We start from the raw sequence: 21,765 nt of genomic DNA, 5'->3' as shown, positions 1-21,765 counted from the left end.
ATTGTCCAGGAAGATTAATGACACTTGTGCACTGAACTTACAATACGTAAATCTATAAGACATCTTTACCACTTCCGTTCTCCATTGGCGCCCATATTTCCCCCAACGCGACTCCCAACCTCCACCACCATAGGCCTGCGCATTAAGGCCGTTCGTCGGCTCCATTTTCGCGAATTCGCCTACCTCCCGGAAACGCCTTGTCGACTTTATCAAGGGAAAAGTACCTAGATTCATTTCTTCGTCCCGAGGCGGAGGCTCTTCTCGATGAAAAGAAAGTTTAGGCAAAACGACGAATAATGAGAAATTTTGTAATGTCACGACATTGTCTCGCGACCGTATGAAAGATTAATAACACTTGTGCACTGAACTTACAATACGTGAATCTATAAGACATCTTTAGAAACTATGTAAGAAAAAACCTAGAGTACCGCGTCGCAAAAAGACTTCCGGAAAAAATATCGTGAATCTATCATGTGTTTCATTTTGTAAGCCATATCTTAATATACATCGCCACCGCATTTGGAGGCAGATGGCCGGATGTAGTTGCCGGAATGAATTCCCGACTAATCTTCCCCTCATGTCGATCAATTTATTTCCGTGTCGTTTTGGGTTTTAAGCCTCGAAGAAACGAGCGTGGCTTATCGATACCAGGATCGAGCGGGTTCTTTTCCCGCCTAAGGCGTCCCCTCGATTCGGGCCGAGTACTTTTTTAACCCTGGGGCAGCGGTCCAGGGTGCCGCCATCGGACGGACCCCTACGGCGACCCTGCGGTCTCTTCTGGGAGCGGGCACGAGGCCACGCTGGGAGGAAAATTGGCTGGGAAGAAGCACTCCGACCGGCGGGACGGCCTGAGGAGATCGAAGACCGGGACGCGTCCCCTGCGTCATGAATCATGCATCCTGGCCGCCCCTCTGCGCGACTCCTGTCGAGAGGAAAACGAACTGGAGCGCGACCGGGCCGACGGAAATAAATAATGTTATTTGTTCGTTCCGTCTCGTCGCGAATCGCCGGGGGCGAGAAGGGTCCAGGGCCCAAAGCATTGATGAGAAAAATCGGTCCTGGTTCTACGGATTTAAGTTCATACTCCACTTTTGGGGTTAAAAAGCGCCCCTCATCCGCAATCTTTAAGGTGATACGAAAGGGCCATTCTATACATACGAAACGTCAAAACATTTATAAAGCTTTTCTCCAAATTATCTTAAAAAGCGCCCCTCATCAGCAATCTTTAAGGTGATACGAAAGGGCCATTCTATACATACGAAACGTCAAAATATTTATTAAGCTTTTCTCCAAATTATCTGAGACTTCAGCACGTGATTGTGAAGGCCCTAAGGAAGAACGCGATGCTGGGGAAATTTCATCTTTCGGAAAAGAGAAATGTCTTTTTTTTATCCTTGTTCGAGATGAATAGAATTTTCGTTCGAAAAACTGAAATTTCACCCCGTAGGGTAATCTCGTGATGAAGTTTCAAATGATTCGGTACGTCCTTAAAGAAAGATTTATTAAGACGCGTTTTAATGGTGAGGTATTGGGACGAATCCTGGTCTCGTAAATAGTGCGGTTAAGATCCAGACCTAAACCTGGACATGTTCGCAAGGACGAGACCGAGACTCGAAAATGCAAGGAAAGAGCGAAACCGTAAGACCGATTTCCCTCGTTGTTCATCAACTGGACCAGGGATGCTGGGGGAAGTTCCGACGACCTGGGAAAGGAGTTCTGGGACTCTAGGGGAAAACTGGGGTGGATCGGGGAGAACTCCCTCTCCGAGAGGGCAGTCAGCCCTGTCAGCGCCAGAGACCTCTTGGGCGCGAAACGCTGTTTGAGCCAGATCCGAGTGACGAGGGCCGGACGTCCTGGACAACCAGGACGAGGAGGACGACTCGACGATATCTCCTGACCCGACCAGCCTCCCCGTCGATATACCCCCCGGGCCCTCTCGAAAATGACACATTTAATGGCTCTTGCAACGGACTCTTGTCGGCGGATCGGACTGGACGGGGTGCTTTAACTTTGTTTTCGGGAACGGACTCGGGACGGGGTGCAGCTGATCGGCACTTCCTCGACTAACGAACCGGATGATTCACGGTGGAAATGGGATTAATTCAATTCACCCCGGAATTGGACGTTTCCCATCAATGGAATATTTTCGCCCGATTTTCTCCCCTATCTTCATCGCGCGACAGACCCTCTCTGCCAAGATAATGCTATGTACGGTACTCGTACATGTAGTACTGCGGTACTAACATTGGTTTTGCTCGGTGAACGTTTAACAATTCATCTGAGAAGTTAACATAAAAATGTTCATACGTGCACGATGCGGTGCACTTTCGAAAAAGAAAAGGAATATTCTTGAATTAAACGCGGGTAACGAGCGCGGATTTCTCTTGATTAATACAGGTAGATCTATGAGACGGGACGTTGTAAAGGTAACTTTTGTAAAGTAAACATTTTTCTGCTCGCAGTTTATTGAGAATTTATTGAAGTAACTATTAAATGCCGCGCATTATTACGTATCAGTGAACGATTTCATATTCCCTTTGATTGCACCGAATGTTTCGATTGTCTCAAACAAGTGCGTGTAATTATCTCCGTTTAATGAATATCTCTCGAGATTTGTTTGGCCTATCTTGATGGGTTTCTCGGGGCTAATCGATGTCTCCGTTTCTGTTTCAGATGAACCGTCCTATCCAAGTGAAGCCGGCGGACAGTGAAAACCGCGGAGGTAAGGAAACGCAAAAGTCTATGTACCGCTGATTAGCGTAATCACAGCCATGAATCGTTAATATCTCGGCTCGATGTCGGTCGGTTTTTCCACGAGGTCGGCAACTTTTCACCGCTGCGTCCGCGAGCCGGCGATTTAACCTGGTTCTTCTTTCAGGCGACGAAAGAGAAAAAAAAAAAGGAAAAAAGAAATGGCGATCGCGCTGCGTCGGGAAAGTGGTTATTTATGCGCCACGCGATCGCTTCTTATTCGGAGATTCTCTCGGCCTTTCATTCCTGACCGCGATCGAGATTCACCCCTTTGGAATCGAGCCAACATCCCCCGCGACTCTTTTCACAGGCCGATCCACCTAACGACCGCAATATTACCTCCCTCGATATTTATTTTCGATTTTCTCTCGCCGCGCCATCTTGTTCTCCACCGACTGAAAGGAAGAACGGATGCCGTAAAATGTTAAGAAAAAAGAGAAACGTATGAAACAAAAAAAAAAAGAAAAAGAGAAATTGTCCAGACAATTTACCAACGAATAGGGTAACAGAACGTAAAAGTACGCGGATGCTCCGAGACCGAACGAAGTGCCTTGAGGGATCATTGAAGTACTTTTCAGATTTTGTTGTCTGGTAGTCACTTACTATTGTTATTTATTTTTTGAAGTGATACCTTTCTATCGTGGTACTGCCAGGCATGGATATGGAATTAGTTTGAAAAGTCGGCCGGGAAATTGGCCAGTTTCGAGCGAAACTGGAAGTTGGCCTCCGAGCATCCGTTATCAGAAAATAGAACGAGTACAAGTACGTCGAGACATATCAGAGCTTTTCTCCGAGCTGGCATTCATCCCTTCATCTCTTGATTCATCCGAACGGCGCGTCGCATTTCCTTGGGAAAGTTTCTTCTTCGAGATCATCTCATCTCGCCATGCTGTCGTAGTGCGCAAAACCGCTTCTCCCTCGTTGCATAACCTCGGTGAAAAAATTTTGCGACACATCAAAATGGCTAAAGAAAGGAAAAGAGGGAATACGGTGTATAAGATTTGATACGAGGCACGACAGTCAAGCGGAGACTCCAGAAATGAATTCAAAATACTCGATCGACTCTTACATCGCCACGACAGCTATAAAGAAACCTACCAGGCTCAAATTGCCACCGCAGTGTTCCATTAAAAATTCCATAAAAGAGCGGGAAACAAAAGAAAAGAAGATATTTCTCTAACGTCACCTCCCGACCTCTTCAGCCGGAGTAATACCTATGTGAATTAATTAACAAATGACGTATCAACCGCAATGCAAAAGTTTTCAAGGGACCCAGGATATAATCATTGCCCGAAAATACTATCAAATCGTTAATGGCCAGGTTAAAAATATATGTACCATTTTTTTTTTAACATGTAAAACAATGGGTCGTCACGAATCGGCGGAAAGCCAGGCTCGATCACCAGGCATTTCCCCCTCTTTTTCTTTTTTTTTCCTTTTTAATAAGCCGTGACAGTATGATAAACGCGGGGGAATTGGAGGAGTCGAAATCACGAGAGCATAAAAAATTGACGGGCTGTGGGGGTTTTTTCTTCTCGGGGCAGGACACGCGAGCCCAAAGTAGGGACCGCGGAGTCGCCGAGCGTATCTCGCGCGGCACGCAACCGATTATTATTCAGCCCGATGTAATATCGGATAGGGGGGCCACCAATTACTTTCGTCGCACAAAGGAGCCGCTCGATATTTCCCCGGGGAGCGGAGGAATCGAAGGGTTTCGGGAAGTGGTCGGGCAAGGAGAGCGCGATGGACCCCCTGATAAGACCAGGGAAATCGGCAGAGAAGACACCAGGTGGAGGTGATAACGATCCCTAGTTAACGCGAGTTAGGTACACCGTATTCCAGGGGCACCTATGCCTCTTTTACGGGGTTGGAAGATCGAACTTCTAGGTTGGAGTACTCTTTAGGTTGGGACGCCTAGTTTGGGGATTTCTAGGTCGGAATACCTAAATTGGGGCATTTTTAGCTTCGGACCCCGAGTATCGGCGATTTTGCGTAATCAGTCACCGATGGCTATTTCTAGGTTAGGCCTCCATGGTACCGATGTCGCCAGGTCGTCACCAGGAGCGCGAGATTACTCCTAGGGAATCTTTTAGGTTAGGTCGCCGAGGTATCAGCGTTATCCGGACGGGGCGCGATCCATCCATTATCGAGCATCCGTACACGTAACCCCGTCCTCGGCTTTCCCGAGCTTTTTACCTCGGCCGAAAGACCGAGCTTTCGATTTGGGTCATTAGCTGGGGACATTACCGTCCCCGACGTTGCTATTTTCCCGATCGCCCCAGGAACGCGCGGGCGATTAATTCCCGTCCTATCCGCCTCGGGGTTGGCATTTTCCAACTTTTCTTCGGAGATAATGACGCGGCCTGCGGAGACACCGACGCGGCTTCTCCGCACCCCATGAATGGAATCCCCGAAATTCGCTGACGAAGGCACAAGTACACTTCCGCTGGATTTTGAGGAGACCATTGGTCATGAAACTGAAACACAAGAAAAATTAATAATATTTTTAGAAGAAATTGATAAGCAAAGATCAGGGACATAAATTGATTTTTTGCCATTCCATAGAGATACACCTGAGGCTTTCTTTTTTTTTTTCTTTTTAGCAGGGTCACAATGGTACGACTTTTAAACGGGGAGGGGAACCGAAAAGGGAATAGTTAATGTGAAATTCTTTTCTTCGGTTAAATTCATTTTCTGGGGTTAACTCGATGCAGATTAAAGTGTCCTTTTTGGGCGATTCGAGTTTCCGGTGGTATTGTATTTGGTATTGGAAATGCGATGTCGAGATCGGAGATGGAAACGATTTTGGTAGGTGTCCGGTGTTTCGGCTTTGAGTGTAATGCGCCCGAGTCTATTCCGAAAGACTGGCATTAATTTGAGCGAGGGGATTTCGTTACAACCCTCCGATCGTGTGCATCCATCCTCGATCAATCAAAGGGGACACTTTCAAAGAGAGGCGAGCCCGGCTTGTCAAACGAAAGGGGGATACGCAGGGGATCGATTTTCGTGTACTTTTACGCTGACTCCTGTCCACGCAGGTAAAAGGCACCGGGCAAAAAATACACCGACCGACGAACGAATATAGAAATGGGTACGTACAACCGATATCCGTATCGCCATCGCTTCCTCCATATATAAACCGCCGGTATGAAGCCAGAGATGTGTTTCCACAAAATTTCTGCAAAATCGCGCCCCCCTCTAGGACAAAACGGACTCCAAATCGACAGAACCGATCCCAAATCCATCGAAACTAGTCCCATAGATTGGAATCGATTTTTCCGATAGCCTCGGCTCTATCATCCCAACTGTGATAACGATTGGCCGGACAAGGATCGAAGTCTTAGCCACTGCTGGACGAAACTCTTGGATAGGCTCGGACCAGCTCTAACCATCGTGGACCAATTCCAGCCATGGATTGAAATCGATTTTTCCGAACGTCTCGGCCGTATCATCCCACCCATAGGATCGATTTTCCAAACGAGGATCGAAGTCTGCCTCAATGGACCAACTCCTGCGACCATCTTGGATGGGCTAGGACCACTTTGCGTCGTCTCGGACCTATCATCCCAACTATGATAACGATTGGCCGGACAAGGATCGAAGTCTTAGCCACTGCTGGACGAAATTCTTGGATAGGCTCGGACCAGCTCTAACCATCGTGGACCAATTCGAGCCATGGATTGAAATCGATTTTTCCGAACGCCTCAGTCGTATCATCCCACTAGTAGGATCGATTTGCCGAACGAGGATCGAAGTCTGCCTCAATGGACCAACTCCTGCGACCATCTTGGATGGGCTAGGACCACTTTGCGTCGTCTCGGACCAGTTCGAGCCATCGTGAACCTATTCGAGCGAGGCGAATTCGACTTGACCGACTTGGTGTCCCACTCGGGCCAAGATGGTCCAGACGCCGTCTCGTCCAATGTTCTCCACCTGGCGAGTCCTCGTGGTCCTTGGTAGTCTGCTCGGACCGCTTCGGACCGGGTCTCGGACAGCTCGGAGGGGCGAGGGGCGGCGGGGGGTTCGCCGATGCAGGGGGCTCGTAATTCATATGCTAATCTGGAGGAGATGCCATTGTAATCTCCGGTCGCCCGCTCCGGCGCGCCCCACAAAGCCTCGCCTTGACGCGCGGATGCAGCCGGAGTGATCCGCACCGGGAGCTGTATACCTATGTAGATGTCGTATCCACGTAGTCTCGGGCTTCGATCAGGGGTTACTGAACTTCACTGACACCCCTGCGAACTTCAAACTTTGCCCGGTCTTAAGAACCAATCGATCTACGGAGAAAAGTCCGTATCATTTGCAATGTGATAACGATCCGCAAATGTCCTGATAATTTGTCTCGTTTAGAGGACCCCGGTACTTCTTTTTCCAAGTCAATCGGTTTCGATCAGGGCTTGGACAATGAACTTCTCTGACACCCCTGTGAATTTCAAACTTTGGGCGTTCTTAAGAAATCGATCTACGGAGAAAAGTTCATGATATCATTTCCAATGTGAATACGTCCATAAAGAGTAATTGAGCTGATATTTTCACGCGTAACCGCGTAACGTCGGAAGTAAATCATCCTTTTCGATTGAAGGAACTTAAAACCACGTTGGATTACTCCTCAAGACCGGAGGAACGTCAATAATTTACAAGTAAACCCCTGTCGCGAGGACGAGGGGAACTGATGACTCGACAATGGGAATCCTTTACTTGAGCGTGGAGACGCAGAATCCGAGCTTTTCGGGCCATCACGTAGGGAAACGTTCTCATTGTTTCCGGCGGTTTGCCCTGTCTTTCCCCGTATTAATGTCCGCTCTTTACAGGGCCCTCCGCATGAGCGGGTCTAAATTACATCATTTATAGATGCCGCCCGCCGATGGCGGCGCTTTAACGCGACTTAACTCCCGGAGTAATGTCCTATTAGCAATACAAAGGACAGATCAAATTTTAATCGGGACGCGTTAAAAGGGTACTTCGTTACCTTTAATGCCCCGTGGCTGCGGCCGATGGCTGGGGTCCTCCCTTCCTGTCGGAAAGCTTCTTTCATGGATTTCTTCCCCATAGTCCTCCATCGCGACGGAGCTCCTCCAACCTCCAACTCGCTCCCATATAGGGAGAACCTAGTCCTCCATGAATCAGAGACATTAAAAAGGGCTTGATTAAAGTAGGAATGAAAATTAAGTCCTCGGGATTTTAATTTATCTCACTCCAGTTAAGTAGTTGTTACACTTCTTTTATTTATTTTTTATTTTTCTTACATTTGCGCAATGAAAAGCGGTTGTGCCTACTTCTGATCCCCATCGTGGGAAGGGAAAAGCGAGGAATAGGACACATCCGAAAATCTCCCTTAAATTGGGCTCAATTCATAGAAAACTCGACGAGTGGTTAATTAAATAATCGTTATCAATTTCTATTTTTTTCATATTGTTCGGGTTGTACGCTTAAGGTGATATGAAAGAGTCAGGCTATATACATATCTGAGAAGCCAAATCGAACGTACCGATTCGTCGGAACTTTTGCCACGTGAATACGGAGGGCCTAAAGAAGGTCCTGAAACTCATGAAATTTAATTTTTCATAAAAAAAGTATTTATTTATCATGTACTCCAACCAACATGGCGTGGTACGTGCACGTTTTCGACGTTTTGCGCTTCTTGGAGGCGTAGAATCGAAAATGAAGAATTTCAGGACCTAGCTGGAACAATTTAGAATACGCATATATACGAATAGGAGTTTCGCATAATTCTCAACGTGGACTGTAAAAGACTTTAGCATGAATATAAATGTCGGTAACGAGACACGCCAGCTTATGTTACAAAAAAAAATGGGTATTCAAAATGGCGCTACCACCAAAAAGGGCGCAGATGAATGTTAATTTATCGAGCCGGATGAAATTTCTCAGTGTCTTTCGTATCATCTCAAGATGGCCGATTTCACGATGAAAAAGGGCGTCCAGAAGTGGCGGAGTCCCTTCGGGTGCCGGGAGTGGGACATATCCGAGAAATGCGTATCTCCCTCAAGTTGGGCCGAAACTCGTAGCGAGTTCCCCCGACTGTGCTCGGATAGGGTGAGACCGGGAGTCGTAGAGACGCTAGTTGAGCAAGTAAGATAAGTTTCGATCCCTCGGCGAGCCACCTTGGCCCCGCCATTGCTCTGGGCCTCCTTGCCCGAGATAAACGTATCCCGAGCTATCGACTCGAGCCCTCTCCGAGGCTGCCAACTTCGCCGACGCCCTGAGCGAACGACGAGATCGTACGTGCGCCGGGGGAGGAAACCACCCCCCGGGTGCTAACCCTTTCTACTCGCCGGCGAGCTGTACCTCATTTGCGATAAGGAAAAAGATTTAAACCCCTCGGACACTTCCGATAGGACGAAACGCCCGACCTGCTCGTACTCCTTGACGAGTACCAGTCGAACGGAGTTATCTCTCGACCGATCCTGCAGGAAGCTGGAAGGAGAAATCGGGAAAAGGTGGAGGACGCAGGAAAAATCGGGAACCCGAGGAGAAGCGATTTTCGAAAATCCGGAAGGACCACTTTCCCGAAAACCTGACTAGAGGGACATTACGCGTTTTGGTAAAACGTGACGATCTTCTATTTTTTTTTCCTTTTTTGTTATGAACCTCGGTGGAGAATGTCTTCAAGCTCGGAGGATGAAGAGGTGCTACGTGGATGTGAAACGTATGGAAAAGATGGAAATTATTATGAAAAGGAAACGTTTCACGGGACTGGGAGAGGCTGAGAGAGGGGGTGTGCCAGTTCTTGATGAGGGACTTAAGCTTGTGAAATATCTTTATTGCACACGAACGAGTAATCGATCCTGGAAAATCTGATCTGACCGACTTGGACTCGCCATCAACGTGGACGCGGAGTCACGATGAGTCCTTCGATTCTCTCCTAAGAAGGGACACTAGTCATGGTGACTCTTCAGGTTCACCGAACCTTGCAGCATCCCATGCCGGGACCCGCGGCTCCATTTGTTGCGCCAAATAGATGAGTCCTGGGTAGATAGCAAAAGTGATGCATGATCTCCGCTGGAAGTGCCATCCAGCATCTCTTCACGCTCCGAAGAACCGGACGAAATCGATTTTAAAATATATTTCATACCTCTGCCCCGGGATAGAGCTCACCTAACGTTGCATCAAACGCTGCCGAGAGAAACTGATATTAATAATTTAAAAAATTCCGACCATCAAATCATTCCAATAATCGTCATTATCGACGGATGCAGTTGTGATAATTCATCGTTAAGAGAGATTCGAGAGCTCTAATGGAGGATCTGCGCCCTCCTTAATTTTCTTTTCATCTCTCTCGCCGTCCAGGGTCCTTTCCCCGGGGAAGCATAAAATCCCTTTCGAGTAATCGTGTCGCAGTGACGAGTAACTTTTCCTATTTTACGACGGTACCTTTTATTACTCGCGATTTATCGTGTCATTTTTCGTGAGCATTTTTTATGGGCCCCCCTCCCCTTGCCCTTCGCGTACCGTTTCGAGTGCCATTCCTCGCGGAGCCGTTGCAAGAGTGCCGAAGTTAAATATTAAACCCACTGCGGGGAAGATTGCTCCCGTTAACGGGGCTCTCATCCATTCGATGCGCGTTAAAACTTAGCCGAGACTTTTCGCGGGAAGCCGGCCCTTCGCGCCGAGGGCGGTAAAGATAATTTCCCGAGGGTTAATTTTTCTTTTCGGCCTCTTCTCCCGGGAAACCCTGAAAGCCTTCCCCTCGGCTCGTCCGGAGGAATTATTGACGACGCCGAGGAGAGACATCTTTCAGCGCTCGGGAAGGACCGGGGAAAAAAATGGGGAAACGGACTCGGCCTCGGCAACCTATCCCTCGGAATTATTTTAGAATCAATCTTCCCGGCTCATGCCATTTATCTCATGCTTTTTCCTTTATCTATTCCTACCGAGTATACGGGATATCGCCTCGAAGACGTGAGACTTCCTGGATTCTTTTGGTACCATCGGAAGTCCTCAAAAACGCTCACCAGTTCTCCATTACGGGCATGATCCAAGTCTCGAGGTATTCATTTATATATTTTAGAATCGATCTTCCCCTCTCCTGCCTTTTCCTTTATCTATTCCTTATTCTCCCGGGTGTCCGCGATATCGCCTCGAAAATGTCAGAGTGGAAGGAAATGAACGCGCTCGAGCTTTCAAGGTATTTACTTCTTCCTTTGATAACAGTCGACAATCTGCGTTTTCATTGCGACTTTTTACATTTCAAGGGTTTAGTCCTGGTGTAAGGATAATTTCTCTGGCATCTTTCTTCCGCGGGACTCTCCCCCCTGGAGAAGGTGTCCGATAAAGTGTTACAGCGCGACAAAGCCTAAAAGGAAGCTCCTAGGAGGTCGTCGAATGAAATTATCGAAGGAGCCGACAAGGGACATTCTTTTCAGGATGAAAAGAGAGGAACGGGACCCCGGGAAGGGGGAAAAGGGAGGAAAAGGATGTCTCGAATCTAGGGAGGATTTTCCTCGGGTTTATTTTCCTGTTAGTTCCACCGGCGAAACTTTCCGCCGGTACGATCAGCATTTTTTCCCGCCACCCCGTTTTGACCCTTCGCTCTTTCATCCTTCCTCCCTTATCTAACGAGACATACACCCGGCACCCACTTCCTCGATTCAATGACGTTTCTGTCGAATCGACGGAACACACCTCGGCAAACCTCCCCTTTAACGGGACGCTTTTCCGAAACTGTTACCGCCCTTAGACGGAGACTTCCTCCGGCGAGCGCTCGAAATCAAAAGCGTTCTCGTTACCTCTTCCTTTATCAGAAGAAAAAGGGAAAGGTTGCAGTATCAATTGTCAACCCCTCTCTTCAATTCCAAGAGTATACTCGCTCTTGGACATCTCGGGGTGCGACCAAGCGAGGGCAGAAAATCATAAACGACATCATTATTTTTATCCAAACAAACCTTCCCACGACACGGCCTTCATTTAAATTCTCCCATTAAACTTCGAAAGTTTCACTTCCACCCTGCGCGGCAGGCAGCTGACAATATTCCCTTTCTTATAAAAATAAAAGAAAAAAATAAAAGACCATCGCGATGTCAATTGTCAACCCCGTGTACATCAATCCAGAGGGTGTACTCGCTCTTTGGAAGTTTCTTACCTCCCGCGGCGACGCCGTCGGAGGGTTAATCCCCCTTTTGGGGAGTTCCCCCTGAGGGGGTGGCGGGGGTGGCGCCCGCGGTGGCGCCCAAAGGGTGTGTTAACACTTTGCCAGGGCGACAAAGGTCCAATTCCTGATCTCCGTGCGGGGACGGGACAACAGGCCCGATGAAAAGGGACGCCATTCGCGGGCTTAAAAGGAGAAATCCGCCCCAGGGGTTGGGGGTAGGAGGGGGGGGGGCAACGCTGCAAGTCAGGCGAGAATCTAATTTCCCGAGACAAATCCTTAAATGTGCCCCAGAGCCTTAGAGAGGGCGGGTGTTACGCCACCTCGCGGAATGAGCTCTCGCGCCCCCTCGTACGTAGGGGGTGGCGGCACCCTCCTCACCTTTGGGGCGCAACCTTCGCCCCCCCTTTTCCGCCCCCTTTCACCTCGTTGGCCCCGTTTACCCCGCGCAACCTCACCGGCGCCACCCTTTAAATGCGTTATTACGCGCGCTCGGGACCCTGGGGGTCGTCGGGAGGACCGGGGGGGAGGAGGGGTGCTTTTCAAAAGGCGAGACCACCCAACGAACCACCCACTTGGGGGGGAGGGTGGGACCCACTGCGCAAGCGCGCGAAACGCCGCTCCACTTTTACGCCGACCCCCTGATACGCCCGGCTTCACCCAATCCGAGGGCGCGGCGAACCCCCCACCGCCCCCATCCCCCCTCATAGGAAAAAGAAACCCCCTGCGAACTTTCGGCAAACCGGATAATTTAACCGCGCGAATCGATTCCGACCGAGTTTTACGATCGAGGATCGAAGGTGTACTCCGAGCGAGGTGTACTCTGTCGAGTGTTTGTACTCGGCCAAGGGAACGCTGTAGAAAATCCGAGGAAATCCCCCCCCCCCCTCCGAAGGGGGAGTTGTAAAGGGGAGTTTGTTGCGAAAACGGTGTTTCGCCTCCCCGATCGGAATACTTCTTTTACGCGGTTTTGGATCCTACCTTTCGGTACCCTGGGTGGAGGGGATTTCGAGGTTAGGTTGAAATTGCGCCCGGATGATGGAACGGATGGGAGGGATTTTTTTGGTCCGGGGGGTGGTTCCTGCTATTTGGGAGAAATGCCTGAGTATTTTATCTGGTTGCCTGCAGGCTGGGAGGAAATTACAAGCTGGGGTTCTGGGAGGAAAATTGCGAGCCCTTGGGGTGGAAAGTGGAGGGTTCTGGGAGCTAATCGTTGGAGGGCTGAGTATGAGGTTCGGTGATTTGGCAGTTATTGTACTTCGAGGAACCTGGGGACGCCAAGGAGATGCACGAGGAGGTTTATGGGTGCTTATCGTTGTCACGTTGTAATTGGCAGACATCGAAGACTGATTTTCAATTTGTGCTCCCGGGTCGAACTAGTTTTGGTTAAGTTTGTTAGGGCCACTTTTCAGCACTCGGCGGAACGATGTTTGCGGCTTAGCTTAAGAAAATGAGAGAATCGAGCGCTGTCGGTTGAGAGGAGGAAGGCGACGCAGGAGACGATTGAGAGAGGAGTCTGCGGTTACCTTCGGGCATTTACGAGACCATGGTACTTTAGGCCCGTTGCCATCTTCTTGTTTCTGTTCTGTATTCCAGAGTGCATGATGGACGACGGGAGCGCCAGTGCCATCTTCTGGAAGTAGGAGGCACCAGTGGCGGCCGCTGAAGGTAACTTCGACTTCCAGGAGATAGCTAGCTTCCTTTCCAGACCTTCTATTCTACTTCTCCGCAAAGCGACAGACGGGAAAGAAAGCGAAAAAAGCGAACCGACTTTTTTCCTCCCATCACACACGCCACCACCGCTGATTCAGCCAGCACAGTTCGCCGCAAAGTTCATTTTGCTGCTCGCTAGTGTTCGACCCTTTCCCACCCCCTTACCGCCCCGCAACCCTTCCGTGATACATGACAACCCTTCTGGTTCCTGTGTCCACCCGAGAGACCGCTCGCCGACTTTAACGACCGCCCTGTGGGACCCAAGGACGTCGACCTCGAAGAGCGGGACCGGCCGCCGCCATCTTGGATGGACGTTCCAAAACCTTCTTTCTCGTAGCTAATCGCCCAAATTTCACTCGATTAATATTCATCTACAAATTCACGGTCCAAAAGTGCTCATTGAAACTGGAAAGTGCGCTACGGACTGCCGGATAATTTTAGAAAAGCTAAATGAAGGCTGAAAATCCCGTCCTTTGAGGAACACATCGGTTCGCAAGATTAATTATTAATTAATACCTCGCTTAAAATTTACCCTCGATATTATATCGCGGTATTCTTTTCTTTTCCTTTTTTTTCTCTCTTAAAGAGCCTCGATTTAATTTTGCGCCGTTCTTTAAATTAAGTCTCTCGAGAGGTGGAGCTCGTGACGTCGAGTCGTCCCGGAAGATCATTTCCGCGATTTCACCGATTCCTCCCCAGCGACATCCGGCGTCTCGCTTGTTCGTGCATCGCGGATATTAGAGACGTTTCGCGTGTCAGTCCGGTGTAGTCGTAAACTTCGACTTTTCGTACGTTTCCCCCCTTTCTAGCCGGCCATCATGACTGCGGCCATCGCGATATCTCGCCCCAACCTCGGTCGAAAAAGCGCGCGGACACTCCCGGGATATCGCGAATTACATCTGCCCTGTTTAATTAATCGTACTCCCTCGACCCGAGCCTATTTCGAGACCTCCCTGTGAACTCTCCCCTTCGTGGTCGGAATCGAAAACAATTCCCGTACTTCGAAAATGGCCCTCTCAGGCCCCATCGTTCAATAAACCAGATATCGAGGAACCATGTCGGTCCATTTAAAAAAAAATATATATATTTATATATATCTCACCACGCCATCAAATCTCGGTAGGAGACGAAATTTTCATCCTCGTACTTTTTCCAAACGTTAAATAATCACTACTCACCAGGGCGTCGAGTCGTTGAAGTCACCCGTGAAGATCATTGCCAAAGGGAACCGATAAACAATTCTAGAGGTTTAACCAAAATTGCAATATTAAAGTCGTTCGTTCTATAAATGTTGTATATTAATACGAGTCATGTTGAATTTCTGTATAAATACGTTAAGAGGTGAAAATATGATAATGGGGGATTTTTAACGCGGTTCAAATGTCTTTTCTTCGCGGTTTCTCCTTCCGGGCACGAAGAGGAGACGAATCCTCGGGCCTGATTAATTGGGCCGAGCACTTCGTGAAGTTCTAGCCGACTCTCCTTCGGGAAGTTCATACACGGTGACATTCGGTAGTTGGCAGCGCGGGGACTCCTTCCTCTCCCCCTCCTGGCGTAATTCGTTCCTTATCACCGAAGTACCATCTTCTCACCACCTCGGCCCTCACCGTAGCAACTTCGCTCCAAACTTCATAACTCCCCCAGCGACGTCGTTCACCTTAATCACGATTCTCCTTTTACAGCTCTGTGACCATAACCATAGTGGCTCGCTCGTTGGATGTATATTGTCTCGTTCGTTGTCGATGTGTTTTTATCACCTCTGTACATATTTTCTGATTATGATGTGAGTTTTACGATTTGTTACTGTACCTGTTTATTATAGACGTGACTCTTGTGGACCCCGCTCCTAAGATCCCGCCAGAAAACGCCGTTCACTATGTCGCACATCTCACCACCCTTAACAGCCGATCCCTTAACAGCGGCCGAGACGAGGGGAAACTTTCGGCCGTCGAAATTTTCGGACCTCGAGGGTCCGAAATTAGAACTCGAAAATTTTCAGATAAGGAACGTGCAAAATTCTTTACGAGTACCTAATGGTATCTCCACCTGGATCGTATGGGGATGTGGGACTTAGCCACTCTAAGATACGCAGAGCAGCGTCGACATGCTCGCAAAATCAAAATTTTGGGTACGGGGTCCAAGATTTTGGGGGAAAATACCTCGAGAGTCCGATATCAGAACTCCAAAATTTCATATAAGGGCGGGCAAAATTTCTTTACGAGTACCTAATGGTATCTCCACCTGGATCGTATGGGGATTTGGGTATTAGGCACTCTAAGATGCGCAGAGCAGCATCCGCATGCTGTCGCAAAAATCAAAATTGTCCAGGGTCGAAAATTTCGCGACAGGGGAAATTCCATATCAGGAAGTGGACAATGGCGTGCAGAATGTCGTGAAAATCCAAAATTCCGGAAATTGACACCGAGGATCACTCGAAACGATTGGCCTACAGGCGCAGGAAAATTCCCCGTGGGAATGAAATCGGGAGAGTTTGGGGAAAAGGAAAATTGGAACGGCTCTTTTTGAGGGAAAGTCGGGAGCGCCGTGGCAAGCTGTCCGAGGGACATGTTCCGGACCGGTCAGGCGAAGCGCAGGGTGCAGGTGCTACGCTGGCATGCCCTGCATCTGCTGTCACGTTATGCAGCTCGTAGACAACTGCAGAGCATCCGCTGTCACGTCCGCAGAGCGTGTGTGTGAAACCCCTCTCACCGAATCGACACGACCGGGATCGAAGTTGCACCTTGCGAATTTCTCGACTCGAGACCTCGATCCGAGATCCAGGTGAAAAATCGCGAAAAATCGCAGAAAAAACGCGAAAAATCGGAGAAAAGTCGGGAAAAGTCGCGGAAAACCCCGGCGAATTCGGAGAATCTTTCGGGCGAGAATGAATCTCGAAAGTCAGCCCAAAAATCGAGACGAAAGTCTCTCGAGATCTCGACGAGAAGGTCGCCAGTAGTGAGTCGCTTCTTTTCAAACTCCCACCTGATGGACGACCCGGGTGAAAAAGTTACGGCAGGTGCAGAAACCTGCAGAGGTACCCTAAAAATCACCTACACCATGTACACTATCGATACCCGACAAAGAAACCTTCGCTTCCATCCGTTGAAAATAAAGAAAAATTATTTCGAACCCTTTTCCATACCCTGAGAACGGTGTCAGGGAGAAAGCGATGCACTTACAAGTGCAAGCTAAGTGCACCCTAGACATTTAATTTCCCATACACCCTAGTTAAAATTGAAATCCAACCCGCTTGCCCACGAAACTCACTCAGCGATTATCTGGAAAAAATATTAAACCTCAATAATGACTTACCTTGCCCCGGCACCAACTCGTAAGGAGTCGTGGTACTCGTTCGGTTTCAATTGTCCCCGGGTATCGATAAGAAGTAAAAAGGTTATACGAGACAAATCAGGCGCGTAACTTTTTCACCAGGTAAGTCTCTTCGGCTTATGGTCGTAGGTCGTAGGTTGTCACAGACCCGATTGGTTATTAATCGTAATCGCACTTAACTATCGTCACGGCCGTAGTTGGCTCGACTACTGGTCACTGTTGTAATTGTCGCTACTTATTATTACATTACTTGCCGTAATCGTTGTCGTTTACCTATGCCGCGGGGAGCGTGTTATGATTAGTTGATCGTTATCGTAATCAGTGCCACACGACACACACGCAGCTCCAGATGGTGTTAGATGTAAATCGTCTCTACGTGCGATCGCGCGACATCTCGCGATCGCCGCCCCCCTCGTACGGACACGTTACGTACCCTCCCCTCCTCCCCCTAGGATGGTGGATGCTGGTGTACCGTGTAACTTTGTCGTTGTCGGTGTTAGCCGCAAGATCTTTTTCCTTTGATTTTTCGTTCCTATCGATTCTCGACCCACCCAACCCGCCCCCGCGACCTGCGACCAAAACTAACGCCCGACTTTTCTCTGTTCCACCCGACCTGGCGGCGAGCAGACAGAAAGCTGTTCGTGGGAATGCTCAGCAAACAACAGACCGAAGACGATGTCCGACAGTTGTTCGCTGCCTTCGGCACAATAGAGGAGTGCACCATCCTGCGAGGACCCGACGGTACCAGTAAAGGTAAGTCCGAGATCTTTCTTCAAACGATCCGTCCGATCTGCCTAAGTCCGGCCAAGATACGACGCGACGGAGTATCTTTACGTAAAATACACCCTGAGAAAAAAGATTAACTGACCGAAACAAATATATATATATATATATATCGTTGTCTGAATCATACATAATTGCAAGAAACAATGATTTCGTTGCGAAGAAAAAAGATTAACTGACCGAAACAAATATATATCGTTGTCTGAATCATACATAATTGCAAGAAACAATGATTTCGTTGCGAAGAAAAAAGATTAACTGACCGGAACAAATATATATCGTTGTCTGAATCATACATAGTTGCAAGAAACAATGATTTCGTTGCGAAGAAAAATGATACCGTTGATTTAAACGAATTTTCTTTACTCTTACCGACATTTTGCCTATCAGTTGGTACGATAAACAATACAATTCGTATTTGCCTATCAGTTGGTACAATAAACAATACAAGTGGCGTTCGGCCTTAAAACCTGGACTTCAGTTTCTGTAGTTTTAACTTCTGTTTGGGATTTGTAACTCTTAAACTCTAGTATTAAAATTCAGGATTTCCTCGGTGCGAGACGGTGGATATTATCTGGGCATCATACATAAACATAATCAGAATCATACATAATTGCAAGAAACAATGATTTCGTTGCGAAGAAAAATGATACCGTTGATTTATACGAATTTTCTTTACTCCTACCGTCATTTTGCCTATCAGTTGGTACGATAAACAATACAAGTGGCGTTCGGCCTTAAAACCTGGACTTCATTTTCGGTAGTTTTAACTTCTGTTTGGGATTTGCAGCTCTTAAAATCTATTATTAAAATCCAGGAGTTCCTCGATGCGAGACGGTGGATATTATCTGGGTATTATCAGCGCGTAAATACCAGATATACGTGTCCATGAACTCGTAATCAGGTGATAACGTCCGATCGCTACGTCCTCGTCCCCTGCGCGTCTGCTTATTAGACCCGGTGTCGTCGAACGTCGCCCTTAATCACGGGGAAAGAAGTGATCCCGGCGACGAGCTTAGCAGAGCCTCGTGCTCGTTAATATTAAATATGGCGGTAAGCGCGCTGATATATAACGATATACAGCGACGTCGCAGCTCGGACGCGTCGGAGGCGTCGGTGGCGTCGGCGCAAGCAATTTCGGGGCGCTCCTCGTAATCCCTCGGAAGCCTACCAACCCCCTTGGTTGCCGTCTACCCCCGATGCGTTCTACCAGTTATTTGTGTATCCATTAGAGGGCCTTCCGACATCACCGGGCCCGGCAACTCCTCCATCCTCCCTTCGGCGACCTCGACCACCCTCCGGGATTAACGTGGCTCCTCCGAATCTGCGCCGTCGATGCGCCCCTGGTGTTGGCGACGCTAATATTAAAGCGGCCCCTGGACGGGGAAAAAATGGAAATCTCCGCCCTGTAACCGAGGAAAACTGGCTAGGAAAACCCGGATAGTGTCTAGACTCTCGCCAGGGCTTCTGCGTTAAAGTTCCAAGCCAGACCATGGTACCGACGAACCTTGCGAATTATGAAATTTATCAATGTAAAATTTATTAATGCGAATTATGAAATTTATTAAACAAGCCAGGCCATGGTACCGACCACCTGATAAAAGTCGAAATTTACAGACATCTTGACACACCTCATAACTCAAGTTTCATGCGAGAAAACGTCAAATAGAAAAATTGGGAATTATGAAATTTATTAATGCACGTAACACCGTGCACTTTTACTCGGATTAAATGTATTATTAGCCTTTAATTTAATTCAGATACCGAATGTGATATTACAGAGACAATGTCGTTTTACTGGAATTTATTCTGGCATCGAAATATCGATCGAGGATGGAAATTTCCATGGGCGTTTTTATCGGTGCCTGGTTGAGACTTGGTCCTTTATCCTATGGCATTCTTCTTGGCCTTGTCGAGCTAGAATTTAATTTGGCAAGCGGGATGATCTTATCCGGCTTTTCTCTCTTGTCGCCTGGGTGGGGGGATTTACCTGGAATTCAATTATGCGAAAGAATCGCGTGGATCTAATTTGAGATTTTCCAGGTAGGTCTGGGGCGGAAAAGTGTGGCGGAAAAATGTAGGACTTACGTTGACAGGTTGACGTTTTAGCTAGGTAGCCTAGCTAGCGCCTTTACAGATTTTTAATATGGGAAATAAGACACGTGTATCGAGACATATCCGGGTCAATGCTAAGGTGATAACACATTGTTGAGTTACCTGGTTCAAGTAATTGGAGGACGAGGGGGTAGAAGAGAATAGAAGGGAATAGAAGAGTGAGGGTGAGGGTGTCGATCAGAAAAGAAAAAGGGGAATGAATTTAAATCGAAAGTACTCAAACTGTAGAGAATGAGTGCAACCGCGTTACTTTTCATCAAATCCAACGCCATTTTAAGGATACCGAAAGTGCTCTGAAATTAATTTAACGCATTGTTCATATGCATCCCCAAGTCCACCCGGGAAGGGGGAATTGTTCAATCTCCTGTCGGGAGAATTATTGGGAATTTTTTATGACGTCCCTGGACCATTTTGCATCTTGGATCGGATTTAGTCAAATCGGAAGGGACGCTCGGGACGCGGCAGGACGTCGTTCGATTGTCCGCCAAGTTGGCGACCGACGTCGCGGACGTCGTTACAGGACGCCCCGGGTTACGTCTCCTGCAGGACCGGGAGCTGATCGTTTATTCCAGGCGACTCCCCGACAGGATACCTCGCGAGCTTCCGGGGCGAAACTTTCGAAACACGCTTCATCACCGCCCGACGAGAGAGCGAGCTCGCCGAGCCGAGTTTCATAACTAGCTAATCCGCCCCTTAATAGAGAGATCTGGACGAACCGGGATATTGGCCGGCCAGGACTCCGGAATCCGCATCCTGTCCAGGCCCGGCCCAGGATCGCATCTCCTGGGATGATCCTTGGCCCTCCCCCTCAGGTTCCATGACGCGGGCGAAGCGCGGCACCGACAATATGTGGTATCTCAAACTCTTGAAAATGGTACAACAATTTACGATGTTGTTGCATCCTCTCCTGAAATCCACTCCGATGTATCCTTGACATTTTTTGCCAGGGAAATATTACCCACGGAATTTTCCCTTCTGTCTATCCTGAAATCGTGTCTACCGAGATGATTTCCTGGTCATTGATCCATCCGTGGATGGATCAATTCTAAATTCCTGGGGATTATTGTAATTGCACTGGTTCATGATCGAGTGATTACTTGGTGTTAAGTAAAGGACCTAGACCCCCTGGAGCAGATTTTCTGATCGGCGTCGATTTTCTCCCCAGGGTGCGACTCGTCTCGATCTTCTCTATCCCGAATACCCCGAGATCGCCTCTTTTAGGGAACCCCCTTAGTCCACCGGAAGCGCGAGTTTTTTTCCCCCAATTTTCCCAATCTTCTCCGTTCCGGCGAACGCGCGAGTGCCCTCGAAATTAATTCCCTACTTCATCAGGCACGCCAATTTGGCCGGACTCTCCTCCTGGTCAACGCGCGTAACGAGCTAGAAGTTTAACTGCAGATTTTTCGCCGGTTAATTAAAACAACCCACTCGCGAGCGATAAATTGGGATAAAATTGGGAGACGCGGAACGCATCCGCCCCGCGACTATCACAATGCTCTTATCACCCCGAAAATTCGGAGCCCTCTTCTAAACGGGACGTCAGCCCACTCGTCAACCTAAAAAACATGAGAAATAAGGAAAAATCTCCGAAGAAATCGAGAAAAACCCGGGCTATCAGAGGTGGAGCGTACCTCCGCTACCGGCGACAATGCGGCCGATAATGACAAGTCCGCGGAAGAATTCCGGACCAGTTTGGACCCCGGCGGAGAGCTCGTCGAAAAGGGTGCTCCAGTTCCCCTCCGGGTAACGACAACTTCGTCCAATTATTTTTCCCTCGCTCGGTGCACCCCGAAACGCTTCGGCGCCACTCGTCTTATTTTCGCGATTCCGCGGCGGCGAGGACGCGCGGAAACGGGAGCGTCTCCCCGTCCCCCAAGAGTTCCTTCAATAGCGCGGCCGGCAATCGTTCTCCCCTCTAAGGAGATTATAAAATGTTTATGAATAATGGAACCCCTCCTCGTGGAGTC

The 21,765-nt window shown here is 48.5% G+C and overlaps 1 protein-coding gene across 1 annotated transcript in view; it reads left to right on the top strand.

Moving 5' to 3' along the window:
- Nucleotides 1-21,765, top strand: part of LOC105701602 (CUGBP Elav-like family member 4) — a 90,543-nt gene that overhangs the window by 9,322 nt on the left and 59,456 nt on the right. Inside the window, exons 2-3 of the mRNA XM_012428466.1 lie at nt 2,674-2,722; nt 17,528-17,653. Of these exons, the coding sequence (XP_012283889.1) occupies nt 2,674-2,722; nt 17,528-17,653 (175 nt within the window). The remainder of the gene's footprint in view (nt 1-2,673; nt 2,723-17,527; nt 17,654-21,765) is intronic.

The sequence above is a fragment of the Orussus abietinus genome, unplaced genomic scaffold, assembly GCF_000612105.2.
Source record: "Orussus abietinus isolate OABI.00-Male unplaced genomic scaffold, Oabi_2.0 scaffold30, whole genome shotgun sequence".
In the NCBI taxonomy this organism is placed as follows: domain Eukaryota; kingdom Metazoa; phylum Arthropoda; class Insecta; order Hymenoptera; family Orussidae; genus Orussus; species Orussus abietinus.
The sequence above is the reverse complement of the archived record's forward strand: the minus strand, read 5'-3'. Positions and strand labels throughout refer to the sequence as shown.